The sequence below is a fragment of the Heterocephalus glaber genome, unplaced genomic scaffold, assembly GCF_053883595.1.
Source record: "Heterocephalus glaber isolate CG9 unplaced genomic scaffold, H.glaber_assembly_v1.0 deba00001793, whole genome shotgun sequence".
Taxonomy (NCBI): domain Eukaryota; kingdom Metazoa; phylum Chordata; class Mammalia; order Rodentia; family Bathyergidae; genus Heterocephalus; species Heterocephalus glaber.
In genome coordinates this window covers 1-19426 of record NW_028258474.1, presented here as the reverse complement: position 1 = coordinate 19426, position 19426 = coordinate 1, and the positions used below count along the sequence as shown (strand labels likewise).

Below are 19426 nucleotides of genomic sequence, written 5' to 3'. Positions count from 1 at the left end.
TGGCAAAGAACAGGGCCAGAATTTAGCAAGACAGTGGTGTAACTGTGCCTTTTTAGAATCTTCTGCAAAGTCAAAAATCAGCGTTAATGAGGTATTTTATGACCTGGTCAGACAAATAAATAGAAAAACACCAGTGGAAAAGAAGAAGCCTAAAAAGAAATCATTGCTGCTCTAGATCTGAAGTCAGCAGCAGCTCTGAGCCAGATTATAGGAATGAAGAACTGTTGCCTAATGGGAAACTGCCAGCATTCCAGACTTCAAAAAATAAATCTGAAGAGGCTTCTCCTGTTTTATATAGTATGTGAAGAATTTAGATATTATATTGGTTTGCACCAGTTCCCTGGAGAAAAAAGTTGCTCTGTGTATTTCTCTTGGAAAGTAAGACAATAGCATTTCTCCTTTGCAATAGCAGTTATAACAGATGTGAAAATAAACATACTTGACTCTAATACAATTATACTAAAGAGCATGGATGCATTTCAAGTGTTAGATACTGCTACTATAATTAAATAATTTCATATTGACCTTTTTATCCTGATTCCTAGCTATAAGCACTAAAAAGTTGAACCATGATACTTTATATCTGTAATGATATCAATTATGGAATTTCTCCACCCACTGCAGCAGTTAACTTTTTTGAGTCATTGACTTCATTTTATATTTTAAAAATTATGAAATATCATCTGTCATATTCTAGTTAAAATTGGGCATAATGCTTTGGAAAAATGGGTCGTTTATAGGAAAAAACCGGGATAACTGATTTCTATGGGTTTCAAAGCTAAAATATATAATATACTAAACCAACTCCAATATTGCTTCTTGTGTTTTACTGTCAGATTAAATTACAGATTTTATAGATGATTAAATCTTAGTACATTAAGAAAAAAGGAAAAAAAAAGAACTTTGAATTGTTGGGTGTTGAACAACTTTTTCTCAACAGTAAGTTGATACCTTCAGGTACTGTCATCCTCCAGTCCCCATAAACCTATTTGATACCATTTAATGGTAACTCCTCCTGTGTTCGGTTTTCCCCACAGCCCCGAGTGCCACCTCTTTTGCCGAGGATGCCTCCCTGGAGGCCCCCGGCAGCCCTTTGTGTGATCCGAGGGTGGAGATGAGCAGCCTGGAGAGCAGCCAGGAGTCCCGCTGTCCGCAGGAAGACAGCAAACAGGGACTTGAAGACCTCAAAGAAAATTCTCACTCACTGGACTCTCCTGCCTCCATCCTGGCCAAACTGCTAGAGAAATACAGTAAGTCCCACGGCTTCATAATCACCAAAGTGATGAACGATCATTTGGTTTCTGTCTGAGAAATGACATGAACGCTCTCCTAACTTGATTCTTCTCTTCCCCTCATGAAAACAACTTTTATCCCACATGCTTAGAAATGTGGAAGTTGGATTTTGCCCTCTACTTGCTGAGGATGGGAAAACCAAGGCTGACAGCGTTCAGCACTTCTCCTAGTTTACAGTGAGGTGCAGGGTGGGAGTAGGCGTCAAAATCCCCATTATTGACTTGTGGGGCAGGCATGGCAGTGTCTGCTTTCCTCAAGAATGCCCACGCCATTTTTATTAGGGTTACGACTGTACCCTATGAGGTCCCGCAAAAGACACGTAATGTCACCGTTGGCCCAGTGGTCTGGGACCACTGGTCTGCCATCCCATCCAAGCCTCTCTGGAGTGCTAGTTGGCAAAGCCCCGGGCTGACCATGCTGGGGAAACATGGTGATAGTGCACAGCAGATGTTTAACATGGGCTATGGAAGACTCCACTCCTGACTGAAACTGGCGTCCATAATTGTCACCATGGAGACCAGAGACTGCCCGGTTGGTGGGGTGGTCGTACTTCCTGAGGCACAGGCTCCTCTTAGGAGAACCTGAGGGCCTCTTGACAGTCTGTGGCAGTTATTTCTGGGTCATCGGGGAATCTGTAGCATCTGGTTTGTCTCTCCCTGAGCCGGTGAACTTTGCGGGACGTGGGAAAGACAGCAGGGCCAGGTGGACCTGGAAGTTCTCAGCTATGAGACCTAAGGTGGGAGTGAGAACAAGAGTATGTGAAGGAGACCATCGGCCCCAGTGAAACCCAGGCCCCTGCACAGGGCCGGCCTCCCCCCCACCAGTCAGCCTGCTGCAGGTGTGGTGAGAGGGGCTGAGGTGACTGAACAGGTCGGAAAGAACAGAAGGGGTCTGCGCACCTGTGAGCCCAGAGTTCCCTCACGGACCTGCAATTTTTACCTGACCAATGCACTGGCAGCGTTTTTTCAATTGCCAAGGACTCTGAGAGGAAAGTAACAACTGAACCATGTCAGGGATGTGGAGAGATTTGTGGTGGGAAAGGACAAGCTGTGTTTCATTCCCATCTTCCTTCAGACTTAGGCTATAAGTGCAGGAAAAACTTTGGAAGGAGATTCAGAGGAAAGACTTCCCCTGAGGTCCTGCGTGGCCACAGTGTGCGGGGCGTGGGTGCTGGGCTCGGCGGCGGGGCCCTGGGGTAGGTTTCTTGTCTTCCCGGCCCCTCGCGTGCCTCTGCCTTTCGCACGGTCTCAAGCAGTCTGAACCCACTTCTTTGAGTTGTGGCGAACGTGTGAGTGAATTCTGGTAAAGCCTCGAAACAGATCCTGACACAGAGTAAACGCGCACAGTTCCTCGTTGTTCCTTGTGCCCTACCACAAACTTAGTTGTTGTGGGGATTTATTTTCAGGTGGCTGTTTTCTTATGCATTAGGTCTTACATGTGTTTTCAGATAAGATTTTCCTATCTTTGGAAAACCTGTCCTTTGCTGAAATCCTAACCCAAGGGAACTGTCAGCTCTGATCCAAGCGCATCAGACGTCTCTGCTTCATGCCCAGCTAAGCGTTTGAATGAAGAGGCTCAGGGCGTGACAATGACAGTGGCCCTGGATTCAGAGCACTGGCTTCTGCCTCTGCTTGTTGTCTGTTGAATCGTTCACCAGTTAACTTGCCTTTGAGCTTCACTGTCCTCACCTCTAGACTGGGGACCAGCAATGTTGTGTAGCCGAGCAGTTGGGCAACAGAAACGTGGCGCCCCACACAGAGCCTGGAAGGGAGGCTGGGCGAGTCCTCGGGAGGGACGCTGCTCCTCCTCTTCAGGCAGTGTCTCCAGGATGATGTCAGGCTGTCCGCTGAGGCTGCTGGTTGTGTCTTTTCTCAGAGTTTCTAAACCTCAATGTCCCTGAGTCTCTCCCGAGGGAGAAGCAGCCGTGTGAGGCGGAGAAGCAGGAGGAGAAGGTGCCACTATCTGCGAAGATCAGGTAAGGGGTTTCCATGCCGGGCAGGTGGGTGGGAAGTGGGAAGCTCAGCCGGGAGAAGCAAGAGCAGTCTCCAGCCAGCAGAGGGGCAGAAAGCCAGGGCAGGCACACGTTTCACAATATTTTACAGGACAGGGAACACAGTCATGGTAGATGATGAAAGAACATCGTGATAGTCCTCCTTTGCACTTTGAAAAAACAACTGAGCACAAACTCACATAAGAAAACATTGAGAAATGAAACAACAGTGTGAGAATTGGTGTAGTTCCCACCTTTGGTGCTGTGCAGTCACCACCTCGCTGACTCTTCCTCAGACCACCTCCTGTCTCGTGACGCCTGTCAGCCTTTGGAGCAGAAGAATCTTCTGCTCCTGAGCCTGTGCAGCTCTGGTTCTTTCTTCCTGCATTTAACCCCGCCTCTCTCTGGGCCCATCTAAGGTTGTGGCATGGTGTCCCAGCACGGAGCAACAGTGTCTGTGTTGACACAGGAACATCCGTGGTCCCCCGAGGATCTGAGAGGGCATCTTTGGGAAGGAGATTCAGGGAGACAGACACCTGGCTGACTACGGGAGAGAAGATGAGGGGAAAGTTGTGAGATCCTACAGGAGCATTTTCTGACCCTAAGGAAACCTTTGTTTTGTCTTTCTCGACTTCATTTCCCCCAAGCAGGTCACCAAAAAGGTGCCTCAGTTCTGCTTCAAGGGCTTCTCGGCGATATCCTCGAAGTCTCTGTCAACGCCCATTTCATGTATTTTGCAACTCTCGTGTTTATCTCTTTGTCGTGTCCCACTTAGGGAAGCCAGGATCCTGATTGAGGATCGGAAGCAGAGACTGTTCCTGTTAAGAAAGCAGTCACAACGTGGCCGAGAACTGTCCATTCACCCCAGTGACCTTCTCACCAACCCCCTCGAGTTGGATGACCCTCAGAGTGACCAGGGGCAGGGCCTCCGAGATGAGCTCGTGGAGGTGTGCAGGCCGGCGGAGCTCATTGCTCACAAGCCGAGTGCTGGTGAGAAGACCGCAGGCATGATTTCACTGGGTTGCTTCAAGGTCCACAGCTCTGGGGACACGAGTTTGGGTGTCGATGTCATATTCAGAGGCGTGGCAAAATCAAGGCCACCTGAGTGGGAACACAGGAGACAGAGTCACAGGGTGGAGGACTTAGCAGTCCACCTGTGTCCTTTCCTGAATGAAATGTGATGGGGTGAGGAGGGAGGCAGCCTCCATCCAGTGTGAAACCAGAGAAGGCAGATGTGGCAGGAGGGAGCTTTTTTGAGAACTAAGAAGGCAATTTCCCCACTCCTGGTCTCATGCTTTCTTCATTCCTGTGGTTGATCCACCATTTTGTTCTAAATTTCCACCTCTATGACCTATATAGAGTAAATGGGCCAATGGTATCCCTAGATGTCTTGTGTGGGAAGGCAATATTCAATAAAGCACATAGGGGTTGGTTCTGCTACTTGACACAGCAACAGGGATGAGGGAAATGTTGCTCTATGCTTTAATGCCTTTCCCAAGCAAGCAATGGTGAGATGCTGAGCCACTGGCCCTGCAGTCCTCCTCCGTGGCAGGCGGGACACACAGCTGTAGGAGACCTGGAGTGGCTGATATCTCTAGTAGGTGTTCATCTGGGTGGCACATGACCTTTTTTCTTTGCCCATTTAAATTCAGTATTTGCCATTAAGGAAACCCTCAGATCAAGGCCACCTAGGCTCCGGGTTTGGATCTGAATCCAAGGCAGGCCATCGGCCTTAAGACAAATGTGAGACCTTCCTGAACCCACACAGACAGACACAAGGTCTGTCGCTGCACCTGATAGGCCACTGTGTTTCTATCAGCAGGTGAGTAGAGCTGCCTAGAGTCTGAACTGGCTGTTTTCACTTTGTTTGTAGATGAGCCCAAGCACGAATTGAGGGAGGAAGACTCAGTGGGATCACCGGCCCCCAGGTAACGCTGATCAGGGGAGGGGGCATCATGCACACTATGGAGAGGGTACCGGACAATGGACATAGTCAGTGGACATAGAACCACTGCTGGTGACACTGGCTTCATTCACCCACCCACACTGCAGGGCCTGCCGGGTAGGTGTCCTGTTGGAGTCCATCCTGCTCAATGGGAAGGACCCGGGATCAGAAACATCCCGGCTTTTCTGCAATGATTCATTCCCTTGTGGTTCACCAAGAGTTTGCCTGAGATGTTTGTGTTCTCGGCGTGCTTTGCCTTCACTTGATGGAGGGGTTTCCTAGCAAGTAAACAAACTCCCCATCCCCAAGAAACCTTCATACCCTGTCCTAACAGGAACAGAAAGGTGATGTTGGTGTCTTTAAATAGCTCAGGAGCATGTGTTCCCTGGGCCATTCCATGCCAAATAGAATAGGAAAAGAAGAGGCCACTGTCCATCAGGAAATGAGCTGTGTCAAACTTGGAAGGCCTTGTGGGCAAAGTCTCACAGAAATCTGCCTCAAAGTGCTCACCACTATCCCTAGGCCATTTCCATTCTAATCCCTTCTTCTGTCCCATCAGCGACCATCAAGGGAACCTCCTGACCCAGGAGCACACTGAAAAACTCCAGGAGCACGACTATGCGGAACAGTGGGCTGGCGGGGACGAGCCAGCCGAGCGGCTCCTACATGACCCTCTGTCAGGTGAGGGGTAATGGTCCTGGCTTCCATGAGTTTCACTGAGGTCCTGGCTCACAGCTGGCTCACAGCTGCTTCAAAGTTGCATTTTCCCAGCCTTCTCTTGCCCCTAGACGTTTGGGCCACAGCAAGATCATGACTTCCTGGTAGGATGACAGAGCAGGGCACAGGAGGGAGGAGCCAGTGTGAAGGGACAGGAGGCAGTTAGCTGAAAGGAGTAAAGCTCTTGGGAGCACATTCGTGTTTCTCAGGCGCTGTCCTGGTTCAGACTTGGCTTTGCCAGACGTGAGGAAGTGGTGGATGGGATTTCAGAAGAGAGGTGTCCATCTCTTCATCCCCAAATGGCGACAAATGTCTTGCATCCTAGCTATGGTGAGTGACATGGAGGAAATTCCCTAATTCCCCTCAAAAAGGCTAAAGTCCTTTTATGGGAGGTTGGAGGACTCTGATGCAGAGGAACCGGAGGGTGGGAGTGTTGGTCTACACTGAAAAACTTCCACATGGCGGGCACTCGTGGAGAACTCCGCAGAAGCTGCCCTGGCTGTGCCCTGTGGGCTGACCAGTACAGAGGGGCTTAGGTCACGGCTGTTTGTCCTTGTCTTAGAGAAGGGAACTGGTTCTATGTGAGAGCTCTGATGTGACATGCAGTATTGGGATTGTTCACCAATCTTGTGGCATTAGGAAGGACACAGTGGGAAATATCTGGTGGGAATCTAGGAAAGGATATGGTATCCTGGGAAGAAAAGGCTTTGTAACTGTGTCCTGTGTCTGCCCAGAAAAGGCCATGATGGCAATATACAAGATCGAAGATATTCTTCTGAAGAGTGAGGAAACCAAAACAGATAGTTTCTTTGAAAACAAAGTATAAGGGCCAGGGATTTAGCTCCATGGTTCCATTGCCTGCCTCACAAACGCAAGGGCCCGAGATTGATCCACGGTACCAAATAAAACAAACAAACAAACAAACAAAGGAAGTATGGGGCCACTCACATGGTAGTCCGTTTCTTCTACCATGGCACATAAATATTCATCTCTATACATTTTAATGGATTTCAGAGTAATGGCAAATATCCCAAAAATATCATGGCAGTTTTACATTTGCATAGTTTTACAATTTTCACTTGAGGAAATGCTTTAACATCTGCATTCATGATGGTGGGTGGGGTGGCCCACGCCTGTGATCCCTGCACCCGGGAGGCTGAAACAGGAGGATTGCCGTGAGTTTGAAGCCAGCCTGGCCTACACAGTGAGTACAAGGCCAGTTTAAACTACACAGTGAGAGCCTGTCTCAAACAAAACAAAACAAAACAAAACAAGATCTGCATTCATGCTAAGGAAATGGGGAGGTGACATCTGGCCAGCCCGGAGGAAATATATGGGAAATGACTTCTACTTTGACGATTTTATACACATATAAGAATGAAGCGGTCAGGCCCGGCTCCTGCCTCCCTCTGGGTGCACCATGGGGAGCGGCAGTTTGGCCGGAGTGGCGGCGGCGGCGAACCTCAACGTGGTGAGGGAGGCCATGGACGTTTCGCTTGAGAGTTCAAAAATTTTGACTACTGGTTTAGATATGGAAACTCTGTCTATTTGTGTACGACGTTGTGAACAAGGTATTAACCCAGAAGCTTTATCGTCGGTCACTAAGGAGCTTGAAAGGCTACTGAAGCACTAAAGGCTGCTGAAAATACGACAAGCTGACTTTCTGGAGAAATCTTGGTATGTCAAGCTCTGCAAGAGGATTGGAAGGTTGCATTATCGTCAAGAATGTACAGTAAAATTACTGCATGCAGCAGTATAGACAAAATTTTCCTTTTAAAAAGAATTATAAAACCATAGGTTTATAAATCAACGGAAAGTGACTTACAGAGAACTATCAGATGTGTTTATATCACATCTTACTCATTTTTACCCTTGAAGTTTTAACTCATCAAAGTTAATTCTAGAATAAATTTTAGAAAATTTAGGATAGAATTGGTTCTGTTCCTGTAACAGAATCTCAGTGAAAAATTTTCTTTGCAAAGTTAAAAAGGATTTCATCAGATTTTACTGTTTCTTAAATTTTAAGCTTTGTTAGATGCCATTTAAATAATGGCACAAGAATTTACTTTTCAGTAGCATTTCTTTTTGTTCAGATGCCTGAATGATTTCAATAAGACTGAGCAATATTGAAATAGCCAGCTTCTCTGACATTTGAAAAATAAATGTTGGCTTTTGGCTATTTCAACTTTTCATATATATGGCATCTTTACCAATTAAACTGAAAAGTCTTTTGGCAGAATGAGTTAAAAGACAGGACTTGTGATAAGCGTTTAACCGATAAACATGGCAAATACTGTTATTTATAAAATCAAAGAAAACACTTCTCTCAAACTCCAAATTTTGTGTATATTTGGGGGCTTTAAGAGTTGCTGGTTTGATTTATGATTTTGTAGATTAATTTATGTATGAAACAAAGTAGGAAAATATACGGAATAATGATTATGTTTACAGAGAGGACTTTCATGTCTCACATTTCTTAAATGTAAACATATTTTTAATGCACACTTAAGTAATATTTGAGAAAGCAAACAAAATAACAAAAGTGAAGTGTCACGTATGTGTCAGCTTTTAAAATAAAGCCGTTTTGGTGGAAAAAACAAACAAAGAATGAAGAATGATAAACGTGCACGTGGCTTTGGGAAGAGGTTGGCGGTACCGACCCAAGGGTAACCAACTTTGAAAAGAGTGGCGGAGTGGGAGCCACCCCCTCAGTGGCGGCCTCCCAAAGACAGCAGGCAGCCTACCTGGCCACCCAGCTCAGGCAAGGGGAAGTGATGTCGAGATGCCCTTCCACCATGTCACCCCCTCATTCCATGGGTGCAACTGCAGACCTTTACCGGGGACCCTGTGCCCTTCTCCCTCCCCCTGGCCAGTGTCTGGGCTAAGGGCAAAGCCTTCAGCTCTGAGCTCTGCGCTCTGCGCTTTTCCGCTTTTATCCTCAGGAACTCTCGGGAGAGGGGCGGGGCTGGGGACGGGCCCGCGAGCTGCGTGCGTGCGCGCTCTGGAGGTCCCGCCTCTGCCGCTCCCGGCTGCCGCCTTCCAGGAGGCGTGGGGAAGTCTGCTCTGACGGTCCAGTTTGTTCAAAGAATTTTTGTTGGCAAATACGACCCAACGATAGAAGAGTCCTACAGAAAGCAAGTTGAAATAGATTCCCAACAGTGTATGATAGAAATCCTGGATATAGCAGGGACAGAACAATTTACAGCGATGAGGGATTTGTATACGAAGAATGGCCAAGGGTTTGCGCTAGTATATTCCATTACAGCTCAGTCTACATTTCATGATTTACAGGATTTGAGGGAAAGATTTTACGGGGTAAGGACACAGAAGATGCTCCAATGATTTGGGTGGGCAATAAATGTGACCTGGAAGATGAGCGAGTAGCTGGCAAAGAACAGGGCCAGAATTTAGCAAGACAGTGGTGTAACTGTGCCTTTTTAGAATCTTCTGCAAAGTCAAAAATCAGCGTTAATGAGGTATTTTATGACCTGGTCAGACAAATAAATAGAAAAACACCAGTGGAAAAGAAGAAGCCTAAAAAGAAATCATTGCTGCTCTAGATCTGAAGTCAGCAGCAGCTCTGAGCCAGATTATAGGAATGAAGAACTGTTGCCTAATGGGAAACTGCCAGCATTCCAGACTTCAAAAAATAAATCTGAAGAGGCTTCTCCTGTTTTATATAGTATGTGAAGAATTTAGATATTATATTGGTTTGCACCAGTTCCCTGGAGAAAAAAGTTGCTCTGTGTATTTCTCTTGGAAAGTAAGACAATAGCATTTCTCCTTTGCAATAGCAGTTATAACAGATGTGAAAATAAACATACTTGACTCTAATACAATTATACTAAAGAGCATGGATGCATTTCAAGTGTTAGATACTGCTACTATAATTAAATAATTTCATATTGACCTTTTTATCCTGATTCCTAGCTATAAGCACTAAAAAGTTGAACCATGATACTTTATATCTGTAATGATATCAATTATGGAATTTCTCCACCCACTGCAGCAGTTAACTTTTTTGAGTCATTGACTTCATTTTATATTTTAAAAATTATGAAATATCATCTGTCATATTCTAGTTAAAATTGGGCATAATGCTTTGGAAAAATGGGTCGTTTATAGGAAAAAACCGGGATAACTGATTTCTATGGGTTTCAAAGCTAAAATATATAATATACTAAACCAACTCCAATATTGCTTCTTGTGTTTTACTGTCAGATTAAATTACAGATTTTATAGATGATTAAATCTTAGTACATTAAGAAAAAAGGAAAAAAAAAGAACTTTGAATTGTTGGGTGTTGAACAACTTTTTCTCAACAGTAAGTTGATACCTTCAGGTACTGTCATCCTCCAGTCCCCATAAACCTATTTGATACCATTTAATGGTAACTCCTCCTGTGTTCGGTTTTCCCCACAGCCCCGAGTGCCACCTCTTTTGCCGAGGATGCCTCCCTGGAGGCCCCCGGCAGCCCTTTGTGTGATCCGAGGGTGGAGATGAGCAGCCTGGAGAGCAGCCAGGAGTCCCGCTGTCCGCAGGAAGACAGCAAACAGGGACTTGAAGACCTCAAAGAAAATTCTCACTCACTGGACTCTCCTGCCTCCATCCTGGCCAAACTGCTAGAGAAATACAGTAAGTCCCACGGCTTCATAATCACCAAAGTGATGAACGATCATTTGGTTTCTGTCTGAGAAATGACATGAACGCTCTCCTAACTTGATTCTTCTCTTCCCCTCATGAAAACAACTTTTATCCCACATGCTTAGAAATGTGGAAGTTGGATTTTGCCCTCTACTTGCTGAGGATGGGAAAACCAAGGCTGACAGCGTTCAGCACTTCTCCTAGTTTACAGTGAGGTGCAGGGTGGGAGTAGGCGTCAAAATCCCCATTATTGACTTGTGGGGCAGGCATGGCAGTGTCTGCTTTCCTCAAGAATGCCCACGCCATTTTTATTAGGGTTACGACTGTACCCTATGAGGTCCCGCAAAAGACACGTAATGTCACCGTTGGCCCAGTGGTCTGGGACCACTGGTCTGCCATCCCATCCAAGCCTCTCTGGAGTGCTAGTTGGCAAAGCCCGGGCTGACCATGCTGGGGAAACATGGTGATAGTGCACAGCAGATGTTTAACATGGGCTATGGAAGACTCCACTCCTGACTGAAACTGGCGTCCATAATTGTCACCATGGAGACCAGAGACTGCCCGGTTGGTGGGGTGGTCGTACTTCCTGAGGCACAGGCTCCTCTTAGGAGAACCTGAGGGCCTCTTGACAGTCTGTGGCAGTTATTTCTGGGTCATCGGGGAATCTGTAGCATCTGGTTTGTCTCTCCCTGAGCCGGTGAACTTTGCGGGACGTGGGAAAGACAGCAGGGCCAGGTGGACCTGGAAGTTCTCAGCTATGAGACCTAAGGTGGGAGTGAGAACAAGAGTATGTGAAGGAGACCATCGGCCCCAGTGAAACCCAGGCCCCTGCACAGGGCCGGCCTCCCCCCCACCAGTCAGCCTGCTGCAGGTGTGGTGAGAGGGGCTGAGGTGACTGAACAGGTCGGAAAGAACAGAAGGGGTCTGCGCACCTGTGAGCCCAGAGTTCCCTCACGGACCTGCAGTTTTTACCTGACCAATGCACTGGCAGCGTTTTTTCAATTGCCAAGGACTCTGAGAGGAAAGTAACAACTGAACCATGTCAGGGATGTGGAGAGATTTGTGGTGGGAAAGGACAAGCTGTGTTTCATTCCCATCTTCCTTCAGACTTAGGCTATAAGTGCAGGAAAAACTTTGGAAGGAGATTCAGAGGAAAGACTTCCCCTGAGGTCCTGCGTGGCCACAGTGTGCGGGGCGTGGGTGCTGGGCTCGGCGGCGGGGCCCTGGGGTAGGTTTCTTGTCTTCCCGGCCCCTCGCGTGCCTCTGCCTTTCGCACGGTCTCAAGCAGTCTGAACCCACTTCTTTGAGTTGTGGCGAACGTGTGAGTGAATTCTGGTAAAGCCTCGAAACAGATCCTGACACAGAGTAAACGCGCACAGTTCCTCGTTGTTCCTTGTGCCCTACCACAAACTTAGTTGTTGTGGGGATTTATTTTCAGGTGGCTGTTTTCTTATGCATTAGGTCTTACATGTGTTTTCAGATAAGATTTTCCTATCTTTGGAAAACCTGTCCTTTGCTGAAATCCTAACCCAAGGGAACTGTCAGCTCTGATCCAAGCGCATCAGACGTCTCTGCTTCATGCCCAGCTAAGCGTTTGAATGAAGAGGCTCAGGGCGTGACAATGACAGTGGCCCTGGATTCAGAGCACTGGCTTCTGCCTCTGCTTGTTGTCTGTTGAATCGTTCACCAGTTAACTTGCCTTTGAGCTTCACTGTCCTCACCTCTAGACTGGGGACCAGCAATGTTGTGTAGCCGAGCAGTTGGGCAACAGAAACGTGGCGCCCCACACAGAGCCTGGAAGGGAGGCTGGGCGAGTCCTCGGGAGGGACGCTGCTCCTCCTCTTCAGGCAGTGTCTCCAGGATGATGTCAGGCTGTCCGCTGAGGCTGCTGGTTGTGTCTTTTCTCAGAGTTTCTAAACCTCAATGTCCCTGAGTCTCTCCCGAGGGAGAAGCAGCCGTGTGAGGCGGAGAAGCAGGAGGAGAAGGTGCCACTATCTGCGAAGATCAGGTAAGGGGTTTCCATGCCGGGCAGGTGGGTGGGAAGTGGGAAGCTCAGCCGGGAGAAGCAAGAGCAGTCTCCAGCCAGCAGAGGGGCAGAAAGCCAGGGCAGGCACACGTTTCACAATATTTTACAGGACAGGGAACACAGTCATGGTAGATGATGAAAGAACATCGTGATAGTCCTCCTTTGCACTTTGAAAAAACAACTGAGCACAAACTCACATAAGAAAACATTGAGAAATGAAACAACAGTGTGAGAATTGGTGTAGTTCCCACCTTTGGTGCTGTGCAGTCACCACCTCGCTGACTCTTCCTCAGACCACCTCCTGTCTCGTGACGCCTGTCAGCCTTTGGAGCAGAAGAATCTTCTGCTCCTGAGCCTGTGCAGCTCTGGTTCTTTCTTCCTGCATTTAACCCCGCCTCTCTCTGGGCCCATCTAAGGTTGTGGCATGGTGTCCCAGCACGGAGCAACAGTGTCTGTGTTGACACAGGAACATCCGTGGTCCCCCGAGGATCTGAGAGGGCATCTTTGGGAAGGAGATTCAGGGAGACAGACACCTGGCTGACTACGGGAGAGAAGATGAGGGGAAAGTTGTGAGATCCTACAGGAGCATTTTCTGACCCTAAGGAAACCTTTGTTTTGTCTTTCTCGACTTCATTTCCCCCAAGCAGGTCACCAAAAAGGTGCCTCAGTTCTGCTTCAAGGGCTTCTCGGCGATATCCTCGAAGTCTCTGTCAACGCCCATTTCATGTATTTTGCAACTCTCGTGTTTATCTCTTTGTCGTGTCCCACTTAGGGAAGCCAGGATCCTGATTGAGGATCGGAAGCAGAGACTGTTCCTGTTAAGAAAGCAGTCACAACGTGGCCGAGAACTGTCCATTCACCCCAGTGACCTTCTCACCAACCCCCTCGAGTTGGATGACCCTCAGAGTGACCAGGGGCAGGGCCTCCGAGATGAGCTCGTGGAGGTGTGCAGGCCGGCGGAGCTCATTGCTCACAAGCCGAGTGCTGGTGAGAAGACCGCAGGCATGATTTCACTGGGTTGCTTCAAGGTCCACAGCTCTGGGGACACGAGTTTGGGTGTCGATGTCATATTCAGAGGCGTGGCAAAATCAAGGCCACCTGAGTGGGAACACAGGAGACAGAGTCACAGGGTGGAGGACTTAGCAGTCCACCTGTGTCCTTTCCTGAATGAAATGTGATGGGGTGAGGAGGGAGGCAGCCTCCATCCAGTGTGAAACCAGAGAAGGCAGATGTGGCAGGAGGGAGCTTTTTTGAGAACTAAGAAGGCAATTTCCCCACTCCTGGTCTCATGCTTTCTTCATTCCTGTGGTTGATCCACCATTTTGTTCTAAATTTCCACCTCTATGACCTATATAGAGTAAATGGGCCAATGGTATCCCTAGATGTCTTGTGTGGGAAGGCAATATTCAATAAAGCACATAGGGGTTGGTTCTGCTACTTGACACAGCAACAGGGATGAGGGAAATGTTGCTCTATGCTTTAATGCCTTTCCCAAGCAAGCAATGGTGAGATGCTGAGCCACTGGCCCTGCAGTCCTCCTCCGTGGCAGGCGGGACACACAGCTGTAGGAGACCTGGAGTGGCTGATATCTCTAGTAGGTGTTCATCTGGGTGGCACATGACCTTTTTTCTTTGCCCATTTTTAAATTCAGTATTTGCCATTAAGGAAACCCTCAGATCAAGGCCACCTAGGCTCCGGGTTTGGATCTGAATCCAAGGCAGGCCATCGGCCTTAAGACAAATGTGAGACCTTCCTGAACCCACACAGACAGACACAAGGTCTGTCGCTGCACCTGATAGGCCACTGTGTTTCTATCAGCAGGTGAGTAGAGCTGCCTAGAGTCTGAACTGGCTGTTTTCACTTTGTTTGTAGATGAGCCCAAGCACGAATTGAGGGAGGAAGACTCAGTGGGATCACCGGCCCCCAGGTAACGCTGATCAGGGGAGGGGGCATCATGCACACTATGGAGAGGGTACCGGACAATGGACATAGTCAGTGGACATAGAACCACTGCTGGTGACACTGGCTTCATTCACCCACCACACTGCAGGGCCTGCCGGGTAGGTGTCCTGTTGGAGTCCATCCTGCTCAATGGGAAGGACCCGGGATCAGAAACATCCCGGCTTTTCTGCAATGATTCATTCCTTGTGGTTCACCAAGAGTTTGCCTGAGATGTTTGTGTTCTCGGCGTGCTTTGCCTTCACTTGATGGAGGGGTTTCCTAGCAAGTAAACAAACTCCCCATCCCCAAGAAACCTTCATACCCTGTCCTAACAGGAACAGAAAGGTGATGTTGGTGTCTTTAAATAGCTCAGGAGCATGTGTTCCCTGGGCCATTCCATGCCAAATAGAATAGGAAAAGAAGAGGCCACTGTCCATCAGGAAATGAGCTGTGTCAAACTTGGAAGGCCTTGTGGGCAAAGTCTCACAGAAATCTGCCTCAAAGTGCTCACCACTATCCCTAGGCCATTTCCATTCTAATCCCTTCTTCTGTCCCATCAGCGACCATCAAGGGAACCTCCTGACCCAGGAGCACACTGAAAAAACTCCAGGAGCACGACTATGCGGAACAGTGGGCTGGCGGGGACGAGCCAGCCGAGCGCCTCCTACATGACCCTCTGTCAGGTGAGGGGTAATGGTCCTGGCTTCCATGAGTTTCACTGAGGTCCTGGCTCACAGCTGGCTCACAGCTGCTTCAAAGTTGCATTTTCCCAGCCTTCTCTTGCCCCTAGACGTTTGGGCCACAGCAAGATCATGACTTCCTGGTAGGATGACAGAGCAGGGCACAGGAGGGAGGAGCCAGTGTGAAGGGACAGGAGGCAGTTAGCTAAGGAGTAAAGCTTCTTGGGAGCACATTCGTGTTTCTCAGGCGCTGTCCTGGTTCAGACTTGGCTTTGCCAGACGTGAGGAAGTGGTGGATGGGATTTCAGAAGAGAGGTGTCCATCTCTTCATCCCCAAATGGCGACAAATGTCTTGCATCCTAGCTATGGTGAGTGACATGGAGGAAATTCCCTAATTCCCCTCAAAAAGGCTAAAGTCCTTTTATGGGAGGTTGGAGGACTCTGATGCAGAGGAACCGGAGGGTGGGAGTGTTGGTCTACACTGAAAAACTTCCACATGGCGGGCACTCGTGGAGAACTCCGCAGAAGCTGCCCTGGCTGTGCCCTGTGGGCTGACCAGTACAGAGGGGCTTAGGTCACGGCTGTTTGTCCTTGTCTTAGAGAAGGGAACTGGTTCTATGTGAGAGCTCTGATGTGACATGCAGTATTGGGATTGTTCACCAATCTTGTGGCATTAGGAAGGACACAGTGGGAAATATCTGGTGGGAATCTAGGAAAGGATATGGTATCCTGGGAAGAAAAGGCTTTGTAACTGTGTCCTGTGTCTGCCCAGAAAAGGCCATGATGGCAATATACAAGATCGAAGATATTCTTCTGAAGAGTGAGGAAAACCAAAACAGATAGTTTCTTTGAAAACAAAGTATAAGGGCCAGGGATTTAGCTCCATGGTTCCATTTGCCTGCCTCACAAACGCAAGGGGCCCGAGATTGATCCACGGTACCAAATAAAACAAACAAACAAACAAACAAAGGAAGTATGGGGCCACTCACATGGTAGTCCGTTTCTTCTACCATGGCACATAAAATATTCATCTCTATACATTTTAATGGTTTTCAGAGTAATGGCAAATATCCCAAAAATATCATGGCAGTTTTTACATTTGCATAGTTTTTACAATTTTCACTTGAGGAAATGCTTTAACATCTGCATTCATGATGGTGGGTGGGGTGGCCCACGCCTGTGATCCCTGCACCCGGGAGGCTGAAACAGGAGGATTGCCGTGAGTTTGAAGCCAGCCTGGCCTACACAGTGAGTACAAGGCCAGTTTAAACTACACAGTGAGAGCCTGTCTCAAACAAAACAAAACAAAACAAAACAAGATCTGCATTCATGCTAAGGAAATGGGGAGGTGACATCTGGCCAGCCTGGAGGAAATATATGGGAAATGACTTCTACTTTGACGATTTTATACACATATAAGAATGAAGCGGTCAGGCCCGGCTCCTGCCTCCCTCGGTGGTGCACCATGGGGAGCGGCAGTTTGGCCGGAGTGGCGGCGGCGGCGAACCTCAACGTGGTGAGGGAGGCCATGGACGTTTCGCTTGAGAGTTCAAAAATTTTGACTACTGGTTTAGATATGGAAACTCTGTCTATTTGTGTACGACGTTGTGAACAAGGTATTAACCCAGAAGCTTTATCGTCGGTCACTAAGGAGCTTGAAAGGCTACTGAAGCACTAAAGGCTGCTGAAAATACGACAAGCTGACTTTCTGGAGAAATCTTGGTATGTCAAGCTCTGCAAGAGGATTGGAAGGTTGCATTATCGTCAAGAATGTACAGTAAAATTACTGCATGCAGCAGTATAGACAAAATTTTCCTTTTAAAAAAGAATTATAAAAAACATAGGTTTATAAATCAACGGAAAGTGACTTACAGAGAACTATCAGATGTGTTTATATCACATCTTACTCATTTTTACCCTTGAAGTTTTAACTCATCAAAGTTAATTCTAGAATAAAATTTTAGAAAAATTTAGGATAGAATTGGTTCTGTTCCTGTAACAGAATCTCAGTGAAAAATTTTCTTTGCAAAGTTAAAAAGGATTTCATCAGATTTTACTGTTTCTTAAATTTTAAGCTTTGTTAGATGCCATTTAAATAATGGCACAAGAATTTACTTTTCAGTAGCATTTTTTTTTGTTCAGATGCCTGAATGATTTCAATAAGACTGAGCAATATTGAAATAGCCAGCTTCTCTGACATTTGAAAAATAAATTGTTGGCTTTTGGCTATTTCAACTTTTCATATATATGGCATCTTTACCAATTAAACTGAAAAGTCTTTTGGCAGAATGAGTTAAAAGACAGGACTTGTGATAAGCGTTTACCGATAAACATGGCAAATACTGTTATTTATAAAATCAAAGAAAACACTTCTCTCAAACTCCAAATTTTGTGTATATTTGGGGGCTTTAAGAGTTGCTGGTTTGATTTATGATTTTGTAGATTTATTTATGTATGAAACAAAGTAGGAAAATATACGGAATAATGATTATGTTTACAGAGAGGACTTTCATGTCTCACATTTCTTAAATGTAAACATATTTTTAATGCACACTTAAGTAATATTTGAGAAAGCAAACAAAATAACAAAAGTGAAGTGTCACGTATGTGTCAGCTTTTAAAATAAAGCCGTTTTGGTGGAAAAAAAAAACAAAGAATGAAGAATGATAAACGTGCACGTGGCTTTGGGGAAGAGGTTGGCGGTACCGACCCAAGGGTAACCAACTTTGAAAAGAGTGGCGGAGTGGGAGCCACCCCCTCAGTGGCGGCCTCCCAAAGACAGCAGGCAGCCTACCTGGCCACCCAGCTCAGGCAAGGGGAAGTGATGTCGAGATGCCCTTCCACCATGTCACCCCCTCCTATTCCATGGGTGCAACTGCAGACCTTTACCGGGGACCCTGTGCCCTTCTCCCTCCCCCTGGCCAGTGTCTGGGCTAAGGGCAAAGCCTTCAGCTCTGAGCTCTGCGCTCTGCGCTTTTCCGCTTTTATCCTCAGGAACTCTCGGGAGAGGGGCGGGGCTGGGGACGGGCCCGCGAGCTGCGTGCGTGCGCGCTCTGGAGGTCCCCGCCTCTGCCGCTCCCCGGCTGCCGCCTTCCAGGAGGCGTGGGGAAGTCTGCTCTGACGGTCCAGTTTGTTCAAAGAATTTTTTTGTTGGCAAATACGACCCAACGATAGAAGAGTCCTACAGAAAGCAAGTTGAAATAGATTCCCAACAGTGTATGATAGAAATCCTGGATATAGCAGGGACAGAACAATTTACAGCGATGAGGGATTTGTATACGAAGAATGGCCAAGGGTTTGCGCTAGTATTTCCATTACAGCTCAGTCTACATTTCATGATTTACAGATATTGAGGGAAAGATTTTACGGGGTAAGGACACAGAAGATGCTCCAATGATTTGGGTGGGCAATAAATGTGACCTGGAAGATGAGCGAGTAGCTGGCAAAGAACAGGGCCAGAATTTAGCAAGACAGTGGTGTAACTGTGCCTTTTAGAATCTTCTGCAAAGTCAAAAATCAGCGTTAATGAGGTATTTTATGACCTGGTCAGACAAATAAATAGAAAAAACACCAGTGGAAAAGAAGAAGCCTAAAAAGAAATCATTGCTGCTCTAGATCTGAAGTCAGCAGCAGCTCTGAGCCAGATTATAGGAATGAAGAACTGTTGCCTAATGGGAAACTGCCAGCATTCCAGACTTCAAAAAATAAATCTGAAGAGGCTTCTCCTGTTTAATATAGTATGTGAAGAATTTAGATATTATATTGGTTTGCACCAGTTCCCTGGAGAAAAAAGTTGCTCTGTGTATTTCTCTTGGAAAGTAAGACAATAGCATTTCTCCTTTGCAATAGCAGTTATAACAGATGTGAAATAAAACATACTTGACTCTAATACAATTATACTAAAGAGCATGGATGCATTTCAAGTGTTAGATACTGCTACTATAATTAAATAATTTCATATTGACCTTTTTATCCTGATTCCTAGCTATAAGCACTAAAAAAGTTGAACCATGATACTTTTATATCTGTAATGATATCAATTATGGAATTTCTCCACCCACTGCAGCAGTTAACTTTTTTGAGTCATTGACTTTCATTTTATATTTTAAAAATTATGAAATATCATCTGTCATATTCTAGTTAAAATTGGGCATAATGCTTTGGAAAAATGGGTCGTTTATAGGAAAAAA

General features: G+C 46.8%; 1 protein-coding gene and 3 pseudogenes across 1 annotated transcript in view; all 4 read left to right on the top strand.

Annotated features, from left to right (window-relative positions):
• Positions 1–15436, top strand: part of LOC147820849 (NBPF family member NBPF12-like) — a 42508-nt gene extending 27072 nt beyond the window's left edge. The window contains exons 17-26 of the mRNA XM_087203262.1: positions 1038–1250; positions 3169–3268; positions 4059–4273; positions 5157–5211; positions 5788–5909; positions 10368–10580; positions 12498–12597; positions 13388–13602; positions 14488–14542; positions 15117–15436. Of these exons, the coding sequence (XP_087059388.1) occupies positions 1038–1250; positions 3169–3268; positions 4059–4273; positions 5157–5211; positions 5788–5909; positions 10368–10580; positions 12498–12597; positions 13388–13602; positions 14488–14542; positions 15117–15228 (1400 nt within the window). The 3' untranslated portion in view covers positions 15229–15436. The remainder of the gene's footprint in view (positions 1–1037; positions 1251–3168; positions 3269–4058; positions 4274–5156; positions 5212–5787; positions 5910–10367; positions 10581–12497; positions 12598–13387; positions 13603–14487; positions 14543–15116) is intronic.
• On the top strand, positions 5916–8956 carry LOC147820850 (mitotic-spindle organizing protein 1 pseudogene; annotated as a pseudogene).
• A 914-nt stretch (positions 15437–16350) lies between the features above and the next one.
• LOC147820848 (mitotic-spindle organizing protein 1 pseudogene) lies at positions 16351–17048 on the top strand (annotated as a pseudogene).
• A 1033-nt stretch (positions 17049–18081) lies between these two features.
• LOC147820847 (ras-related protein Rap-1A pseudogene) lies at positions 18082–18960 on the top strand (annotated as a pseudogene).
• The last annotated feature ends 466 nt before the right edge of the window (positions 18961–19426 follow it).